Genomic DNA, 10,381 nt, shown 5'->3' on the forward strand with positions numbered 1-10,381 from the left:
GTGTTAACTGGTTTGTGGTCATTTAATGTATTAAGAGCTTATAGCTATTGTAGTGTAGAGTTTAGACTGTGTCAATGGGTTTTACAGATATTTTGGCCATGAACAAAAATACTGCAAAAAATGTAAGAGTTTAACCAGATGATTGCACTAATTAAAAAGTCAGAGGATCATTAAAGTGATTGTAATTCCTTCTAAGCAGGACATGAATGTCTGTACCAAATCTTGTGCCAGTAGATGTTGAGATATTTCACAGAGTAAGTGAAAACTTTGACCTGCTGGTGGCGGTAGAGGAAATGTCAGGGAATAACCACAGTCATCAGGATTCATCCTCTGCAGACCATAAATCTCTCTACAAAATGTCATGGCAATCTATCTGAAAGTTTCTTGAAATATTTCAGTCTGGACCCAAGTGGTTGACCAAAAATGTAAAACTAAATACTCATAAACATAAAACATGTGAGGAAAGCTTTCATATAAATGTGTTTCCATTCCATCAAATTAAAAACTGATAGGCCAGCTTCATCACAGCCAGTGTTTTATTTCACTTAAAATCATGCAATAGATTCCAAAAAACTGATTCTGATATTGTCCAATCCCTCATTTATTTAATGTACCAAACTCTTGTATTTATGACTCTCAAAAGTCAGACATTTGGAATTTACCCAGAGCATTTGAAGGCAACATTTGTAAACCACTCTGTCACAAAATCACACACAAACACACACACACACACACACACAGTGCTATACAGCGACAGTGCAGACTTCATGATGTGTCTAAAATAGCCACAGACATCAAGATTTATATTTAATATCAAATGAGGTCAAGCTTCATTTGACATGTTTTATGTGCCCTGTTTTAAATTTGTGTAAATTCTGCACAAGCCACAGTCAAATAGTCAAATATAATTTAAAATAGATGATGACAGCAAAGCTATGGAAGCATTTAGAGGCGACATGGCGACAAAATCCAAGAAAAAAGACTAACCACATGTTTGTGGTTTCACCCCAGCATGGAAATTCTAATCATCAACACCACAAATTTTCCTCTTTTTTTTACAAAAAAAAAATCATTTTTTTAACATAATAGTTTTGGCCTCTGTTATGTGAAAGTTTATGTGCACCCATGCGTGCAAACATGTACAGTATGTTTAAGAAAGAGTGAGGGGTGAAGAGGTTGACATTTCCGGGCAGGAAGGCTTTCTGGGGGCAGAGATAGGGGTAGAAGAGGCAGCGGTGCTCTTAGAGGAGGAGAGGGTCAAAGATTGAATTTCTGCCCGACAGCATTCCCAGGGGGCGTATTGAGCGTGAGAGAGGGCGCAAGTGAAGACAGTGAGTGACCTACAAACAAGCTTAACTATCTTAACTTCACCCACGCTGCAGCTTTACACCGCAGCAGCCCCTGAAGGAGCCACGCTGCTCGCTCTGCCGCCTCCCCTCCCCTCCCAAACGAGACACATAGAGCAGAAGGAGGAGGAGGGGTTGTCTGGACATCATTATGAGGATACACAAACTGTCTCAGAAGCAGAGAAGGGTCAGCCCAAAAGGCACCCTGAGGTGGAGGTACAGTAGGAGAGTCATGGTCACTCTGTGGAAGTGTGATTAGTTTGAATCAGCAGCTCTGGCAGGCAGACGGGTGAGAGGAGGAGTTTCTACTGGGTGCACTGGACATGGTGATTAACTGGTGATGAGCATGGAGATGACTGCATGTGTGGAGCTTTTTGCGTGGAGGGTCTGCATGATGCCATTTACAGTAAAAGTAGCAGAATATGGTGAAAAATATACTAGTTCATGTCAAAAGCGAGGACTACCAGAACTACCAAGTTGTGCTTAATGTGGCAGTGTTCTACTCACTCTTACCATCACACAATCCATATATATATAATTTTTTGTAATGTAATCTAAGTAACATAACAAATGTTTTTTTCTGATGTCCAGAAAATTGCTCCGCTTGATTTAAAGAGAAAACTGAGGTGAGAGTTTGATTTTTGATTGATTTTATTGATCAGTTCCATAATATTCTGGGGAAATAATAATCTATTATTGATAAAATTAAACAATTAAGGAACATCTAATAACCTATTTTACTAAAATGTGTTTTATGCACAAAAATTGTGATTAAAAAGTAGTAAAAGTAATAAATATTACCCTATGCTATTGTATTTATTTTCTTTTGACTTTTATCTACTCATGTTTCCCTCTTCTGTTTTACTGCATTGCCAAATTAACCTTGATGTCTTTTCTCCAGAGCGAAGAGACAAAAGAAGTACAACAATAAAGCCAAGAAATAAAAAAAATCCAACATTGAGAAATGGATAAACAAGACAAAGGGGATGAAGTAGAAGGAGGAGGAGGAGGGCAGACAAAAGAAAAGCAGAAAGCTGAGGACGTTGGTGATGAAGATAAGCGGACCAAAGACAAGCACAACAAGCTGGAGAAGGAGAGCAGTGAGAAGGAGCCGAGCAGAGAGGCCAAAAGGGAGAACCGCCGCGGTCAGTGGAGGAGTGGCTGGGCTCTGACTGAACGCCTGGCCATCAACGTGTCAGGGATGCGTTACGAGACCCAGCTCCGAACCCTCGCCCAGTTCCCAGACTCCCTGCTGGGTGACCCCCAGCGCCGTCTTCGCTACTTCGACCCTCTGCGGAACGAACTCTTCCTGGACAGGAGCCGTGCCTGCTTTGATGCCATCCTGTACTTCTACCAGTCAGGTGGGAGGCTGCGGAGGCCCGCCAACGTCCCTCTGGATATGTTCCTGGAGGAGCTGCGCTTCTACGAACTGGGAGAGGAGATCATCGACCGGTACAAAGGGGATGAAGGATTCCCCAAGGAGGAGGAGAGGCCCTTACCTGCCAATGACCTGCAGCGTCGCCTCTGGATGCTGTTTGAGTATCCAGAGTCGTCCGGTGGTGCTCGGATCATCGCCATCATCAGCGTCATGGTCATTGTGATCTCCATTCTCATCTTCTGCCTGGAGACTCTGCCTGAGTTCAGGAATGAGAAGGAACAGAGGGAGGTGAGGATGGGTTACATGGTGCTGACACATACAAGAGCCACTTATGTGTGATAGGGAGGTAACAGGGAGGATACACAAGGCTGCAGATGGAGGTTATGTCAGTGGAAATTCACATAAAGGAGGTAGACAACCAGATGATTGAAGGAGGAACAAGGAGCTGACGGGGTGCAAAGAGAACAGAGGTTAACGCTGCAAGGAAGTGATGAGGTGAACATAGAAAGACATCAGGCGCTGACAGGTGTCACCTTGCCAAACATAAACCAGCTCTTGCAGTACCGTCTGAAAACATCTTTAGCTCCTCTCTCAACAGGGAGGGAAAAAAGTACTGAAGGACGATTAGAAAAAAACCCTGTCAAAGATAAGAATCAAGATCAAGGGAAGGGAAAGCAAAGGCAGCAGATAGAGAAGGTGAGGGCGAGGTTTTCCTCAGATTATTTTGGACTTGTCGTTAAATCTGATCCACTCAGATTGAGCTGAAGGAATGAAGGAGATGAGGAGGGCAGTTGGAAAAACAAGAGTGAGGAAAAAAGAGAACAGACAGAGAAGGTTGGATGGAGGTTTACTGTTAACAGAAGGATACGTTGTGGAGATGATATGTCTTGTCGGGCCACTCAGGGACGACTGCCAGAGCCAACAAGTACATTCAGGTGAAGTGGATATTTCAAAAGTACTGAGAGGAGAGAGAGAGTAGAAGTGTGAAAGGGAAGGAAAGGAGATGAGCTTGTCTCACGTTACCCCTTGGAGATCTAAAGGACTATATATAGACGAAGGACAACCCTAAGAGCACATCAACACATAAACGAATGTCTGTATTAATAAACGCTGTGACTCATAAGCTACACAGTGAAAAGAGGCTAGCAGATCAGCTTTTCTGATGACCGGCGCAAAATCAAATTAGCCTCACACGCTCCGGTAGCCTGGAGACGAGGCGGATAGTGGATGCTCAGGCAGCAGAAGTGAAATGCTCGCTGGATTTATGTTCCCCGTCACCACCAACGCTGCTCTATTACTCCCATACATAGATACAGTACATATACTCATGTGACTAAGAGCATCTGACGCTTTTGAACACTACATAAACAAACCTACATAACAGCCATCTCCACGCAATCACTCACTCACTACATGGTGGTAAAAATCTAACCAACAGAATTAGTTTTGTTAGACTCTGAAGCATGCACGTTGTTGGTTCTATAAGTTATAAGAAGTTATATGTCCTTTAAATGGCTGAAGGATCATGTGAAGTCACTCACCTATAGTGGTATCTAGCATGCAGATGGGTGATTTTGCAGATTTTATTATATTGACTGCAGTAATTTCTTCCCTCACCCAGATACAAAATGAGTAAATGAGACAGACTTTTTCTCAGCAGCCATTTTGACATGAAATAGTAGGGTAAACACATGTGTAATTAATGATACTGATTAAGGTTCTGTTTCATTTGGTGTAGCAGAGCCTTTCCAATGAACCAACATGCACAATTGACCTGAATGGAGCAGAACCTTAATTACATTGGTAACACCTGTGTTTGCCCAACTATTTCATGTCTAAGTAGTTGCTGTGAAAAAAGGTCTACTGTTTGTGAGGCACTTTGAGCTAAATGCTAACTTGAGCGTGATAACATGCAGACATTTTACAGGTATAATGTTTACCATATGCGTCATCTTAGTTTAGCGTGTTAACATGCTAACATTTGCTTATTAGCAGTAAACACAAAATACAGCTGAGGCTAATGGGAATGTTTTAGTGAATATTTCAAAACAAAACAACCGGTGGCGGTGTTGGGAAAATCAGGGGACCACCAGAGTCATTATTCTCTGGGATCCATGGATGTCTTTACAGAATTTCATGGCAATCTAGTTATTACATATATTTCAGTCTGGACCGACCAACAGACAGACTGACATTGACATCACTAGTAGTACCTGCTAGCATAGCTAAAAACTAGACAACACATGTCTTTCCTGCAGTAATTTCCAGGTAACTGTGGACCCCATTGTCAACAGCTTTCATTAGAACTACACTTAGATTAGATTATATATTACATATTATATATACCTATACAATTTAAAGCAATCCAATCTTACATTTAGGAAGATTATAATGTTCAGTTTTTGTCGACACTGTCAGAGAGGTTTTATTTCAACCATATGTTTATTATTGAGATCATAATTAATTATTGGTGTCGTACTGGACTGCATTATGTTGAGAGGTGCTAATCTTCTGACCGCCCCATTTAAAAACACGAAGGGGAAGACTATTAGAAACAGCTCTCAATATAATGCAGTCCACTTCGACACCACTGCAAACTACTATAAGTAAACATATTATTTGATTAACAAATCTCTGACTGTGTCAATCAAAACTGAACAGAATTATCTTTGTAAAGAGAGAATATGTGGCAGAGCTGTTGGATTGCATTAGAGTGGCCAAGGAGTGTATTACATTTTAGGTGGATCTCTCAAAACCACTACAATGAAAATCTAAATTATCTTAATGGTAAGATTCCAATTGTAAAATGAAAAAATATACTTTTAATGATTTTGTGAACTTTGAAGGGCAAACAGTTTGGTCAAAGAGACAGACAGAGGAACACATAAAAACATATAAATACATGGTGTCAGGGACAATATGTGCTGCAAGGCAACCAGAAGCTTAAGAGTAACTCAATCTAACTTGTTAAAAGACACTAATGCCCAGTCATTTCAAACCTGCGCCTACTTCCCAGAAAAAAACAAGCGACCGGGTTAAATGAAGTGTCAAATGCCTCGGCCATGCCAGTGTCTTAGGTGTAACGCAACCCAGAGTCACATGAACGTAATGTTTTTGTGTCCGTTTAAATATAGAGAAACTGATTTATATAAAAGTCTGTGAGGAAAAATAAAGCCGGCTGACTGAAAATGGAGAGGAGAGAAAAGTTAGCACAGTATCACAGATTTCACAGGCACGATCAGATCCTGATGACAGATGTCATACTTCAAATGTGCTGAGGACAAACTTTCATAAAATTGGCTTCTTCTTACTTATCCTCTGTCCCTCTCCCATTTACTCTGTCCTTGTTTTCTCTCCTGTAAACATCGTCTCCATGGAGCTATTTATTATAGCCCTACCTTTATTCTCATATTTCTCCTTTCAACTCATGTTTCCAACAGATGAAAGAAGAAAAGTGGTATCTGTTCAGATAGTAGCACATATGTTTTTAGTGCAACTGTAACCACCTTTCCTTCATCCTTTGTTTTACAGCAATTCACCACCATACCTCACCCCACCATAGCGAATGAAACCATCACAATCCCACCTGGCACCCCCTTCCAGGACCCCTTCTTCATCGTAGAGACGATCTGCATCTGTTGGTTCTCCTTTGAACTCATCGTGCGCTTCACCTGCGCTCCGAGCAAGATACACTTCTTCAAAGACGTCATGAACACCATCGACTTCTTCGCCATCATTCCCTATTTCGTCACACTGGGCACTGAGCTGGCCAGGGACAAAGGGGCGCAGCCGTCTGTGTCCCTGGCCCTCATCAGGGTCATCAGGCTGGTGAGGGTCTTCAGGATCTTTAAGCTCTCTCGTCACTCCAAGGGCCTCCAGATCCTGGGCCAGACGCTGAAGGCCAGCCTCAGGGAGCTTGCCCTGCTCATCTTCTTCCTCTTCATCGGAGTCATACTCTTTTCTAGTGCTGCCTACTTTGCTGAGGTGGACAGTCCTAACACAGCGTTCACCAGCATCCCTGAGGCGTTCTGGTGGGCTGTGGTATCCATGACGACAGTCGGCTATGGGGACATGTACCCGGAGACAGTCGGGGGAAAGCTGGTGGGCTCCATGTGTGCCATCGCTGGCGTGCTCACCATCTCTTTGCCAGTGCCCGTCATCGTGTCCAATTTCAGCTACTTCTACCACCGTGAGATGGAGTGTGAGGACACCACCCAGTACCACCATGTCACCACGTCGCTCTGGGAAAAGGACGGAGAGGATGATGAAGAGGAGGAAGATGAGGAGGGAGTGGACGAGGTGCCTGATTACATGGGAGATTATGCACCTCTGTACGGGCACAACAGCACGGGTATCTGCCCTCCGCTCAATGGGACTCTCCTGGCAGGGCTTTGTGCCGGACAGGCTGCTGGTGATCAAAGAGGAATAAACTTCTTCCTCAGAGAACCTCTGGTCACTCAGGTTTAACAGAGCAGGACAGACTGTTTTCAGATTAACACTCAAACACTGCCTCTCATCGAGAAAAGGAAAGTGCCAGGATGGAAAGACACTGTGGATGGCAGACAATATGCTATATACACAAAGACTTGCACTCACTAACATACGCACTAATATGTGCCTCTCATGTGATCATGGTTTCTACATTTGAGGCTTTTGCATAATTATATTTGACTCACAGATATACAGTAGGCATCTGTATTTCTCAATAAATAAATAAACCTGAATCCATCTGAAAAACCCTGCAGGTCCACTCATTGTTATATTAAAGACATTTCCAGATTCCTCAAAGAATTGTCTCTCCAGCTTAAATAAAACATACTCCATCTGTTACACAATAAAGTTAATTTCTTTTTTTCTAATTTCTACCTAGGAGGATTTACTGGCACAAATGGAATATAATATTCATAACTATGTTTTTATTAGTGTGTGTATAATCACCTGAATATGAGAATCATTGTGTTTTTGTTACATAAGAATGAGATGTTTTTATCTACAGATGCCGTCCATGGAACAGTAGCCCAGAATAGACAAACCCTGGCTGTAGATAGGGCCTTTCGCAGCCACCGTAGTTTCTCCTACACATCTCACGGCCTGTTCTCGTTCACACGTCGTCAAAAACAGACGCCTGGGGTGTTCAGTTGGTTTACGATCTGTAGCTTCACCGCTAGATGCCACTAAATCCTACACACTAGTCCCTTAAACCAAAGAAATATGGCAGCAAGAAATGACATTTTGGGCCTTCTTGCTCGTTTTGGGCAAAAATAAGATTAATATAGACAAAGTAACCTGGTAATAAAAGTTTCAGCTAACGCCTCATTTTATGGGTCCATCATTTCCATTTACTTAATCATTTCAAGGGAAGTTTCCTGGAAATTACTATTCAAATTGATACTAATAATCAGGATTTCAAACTTTATTCTCCCTATAGGTAGACTTATATGCTTGCCTACATATTCTCAGGTTTAGTTGAGCTGCTGAGCACAGACAGTCTCGGTTACACTATTGGAATTGATTTGCTGGAAGTGTGCCAGTTCAACACTCTACCTCCCTATAAGAGATACCAAACTATATATACATTTCAATGAAACTTCCTAGAAAACTATTATAAAATGGTTCATAAATTTCAGATTGCGTTACCAAGTGAGTGACACTTCCAGCTACCATCTTTGTTTGGCGAAATAAAAGGGGAAAACAGGTTAAAAAAATCTTCTTTACTGTGCTGCAAATAGAAATAGAGGAATCTTTGAATAACATTTTTGCTTATCTTACTCAAATGTAAAAAGGAAAATTACAAGAGAGGCATAAACTGGGGCAACGCTAACATTAAAACTCAATATAAACTACAAAGAGAACGGATGATCCTCCAGCAATACAGAGATCCAGAGCATTTGTATAATCCCTGTAATGACTGTTTGCCGATGTCAGTGTTCTAATGTGACAATGAAAATGACTGAAGTGTTGCATGCTGTTAAAACTAAATGTGATTGTTGCAGGTGTTGATTTCCTTCATTTGTCAGAGTTATGGCAGAAATGTGTCGCTGTGATCTTGTGCTGACGTGGGCAACAAAGAGATCGCTCATCGGCTGGGGGTGGTGCAGACATGTTCATGTAGTTGCTCCAGAGTCAGTTTGTATGTTACATAGCTACATAGTGTAACAGATACAGCCTGGAAAACATGTATGGAGAAAGTTGATATCAGGTCAGAGACGGTATAGCTTAGGGCCAGCTGACATTTCTGTCCCAGTGGTGAGACCAAAGTACAGAGCCCTGTGACTGAAGCAAAGTCCTCTGGCGGTCTGAGGCGACACCACTGTAAACGTTGTAAAACGTTGGGGAGTTTTTCTTATCCAAAGCGAGGGTCTGAGGATAGAAGGTGTCATATGCAGACTGTAAAGCCCCACAAGGCAAATCTGTGTTTTGTGGTATTAGGCTATATAAGTAAAATAAAATTGACTAGATTAAAGTGATATCAAACCCTTGTCTTTTGAGTATCAATTGTTCACCATCTGTAGGTTTGAAAGGTGGCTGTAAAAGATTTGTAGTTTCCTCTTAATGGAGAAAGCAGCCGTGGTCAGCTTGAATGGAGTGTATACTACTGACTCATTCATCGGCTGTTTGACTACCAGCTGACTATCAGTGTCGAATTAGATTCATGCAGAGCTGCAGCCCAGCCTTTACAAAGCTTCTCACACTTCTCTGTTAATTTAATATGCCTTTACTACCCCTACCTGCTCCTTATGTGTTATGTTTTTCATATTTCTGATTTTACTACAAATTCATGTTCATGTATGTGTTTATTGGATTAGTTCTTCCATCAGAGTCCTCATTGTGGATTCAGTGAGAGCTCCCACAATGAGCAGAGACTTTTTTGCCAAACTGTGTGACAATTTGCTATAAATTGCATATTCTTTGATGATCTTTGATTTGTCTCCGACTGAAATGTTGCAGCAAATTCCAATTGTAACAAGATTTTACTGCAGAAGTCATCGAACTCTTCACGGATAGCCTAATTCTCAGACCAGTTCTGTGAATTAATCCTCCTGCTGTCCATCTGTATGCACATTATGTTCCTAACAGAATATATCACAGTAAAAAGAGAGGATACAGATTTGTCAACCACTATAAGGTTTCTATTGAGACAGCCACCATTTAATATGTCTAGTTGCAGACACATTTTTGAGCCAGGTGTTTCATTCAATGGGTTGTGTGTTTCATAATTCCAGCAGGAGGTCAGTGGCACAATATGAAAGATATGTTTTTAGACATATTTTGTCAAAACCCCAAGGTATTTGGCGGATACTGACAATATGTATAATCAACAGAGAAATTTGTTATATTTGAGTGTTTTTAGGGAGATTTTTTAAAATCAATTCTTGTTGTAAGTTACACAAATTCAAGCTGACTGCAGCCATTAAAGAGCATTTTCAAGCCTAAAGGTTTATTAAATTTTTACTTCTTAAAACAACAGGATTTTGTATATAGTTTTATCTTTAAAAATGTGATGATAAGATGATAACATACTTTTCTAAGTTGTTTTGACTGTGTGAACGTAGTGTGACATGCACATATTCTAAGGACAGATGTATATATATATATATATATATATATATATATATATGTCTCACTTTATTTAATAAAGATCATATTTAATCACTCA

At 41.1% G+C, this 10,381-nt stretch overlaps 1 protein-coding gene across 2 annotated transcripts; it reads left to right on the forward strand.

The window, feature by feature from the left end:
* The first annotated feature begins 1,337 nt into the window (after positions 1–1,337).
* LOC118323410 (potassium voltage-gated channel subfamily A member 7) lies at positions 1,338–10,381 on the forward strand. 2 transcript variants are annotated; one of them, XM_035655372.1, is made up of 4 exons: positions 1,338–1,683; positions 1,938–1,972; positions 2,248–3,012; positions 6,256–10,381. In XM_035655372.1, exons 3-4 carry the CDS (start codon positions 2,311–2,313, stop codon positions 7,189–7,191), a joined length of 1,638 nt encoding a protein of 545 aa, XP_035511265.1. In that variant the 5' UTR covers positions 1,338–1,683; positions 1,938–1,972; positions 2,248–2,310; the 3' UTR covers positions 7,192–10,381. The 2 variants fall into 2 exon arrangements, with proteins under 2 accessions (XP_035511265.1, XP_035511264.1); XM_035655371.1 differs by having other exon boundaries at positions 1,339–1,672.

The sequence above is a fragment of the Morone saxatilis genome, unplaced genomic scaffold (assembly GCF_004916995.1).
Source record: "Morone saxatilis isolate NCDOM2014 unplaced genomic scaffold, NCSU_SB_2.0 Contig14, whole genome shotgun sequence".
In the NCBI taxonomy this organism is placed as follows: Eukaryota; Metazoa; Chordata; class Actinopteri; family Moronidae; genus Morone; species Morone saxatilis.

Excerpts from the sequence above, each read along its gene's own strand:
- LOC118323410 (XM_035655372.1), top strand. The coding sequence starts at position 2,311 with ATGGATAAACAAGACAAAGGGGATGAAGTAGAAGGAGGAGGAGGAGGG. Across the intron at positions 3,013-6,255 it reads ATGAGAAGGAACAGAGGGAG|CAATTCACCACCATACCTCA; the intron begins GTGAGGATGGGT and ends TTTGTTTTACAG.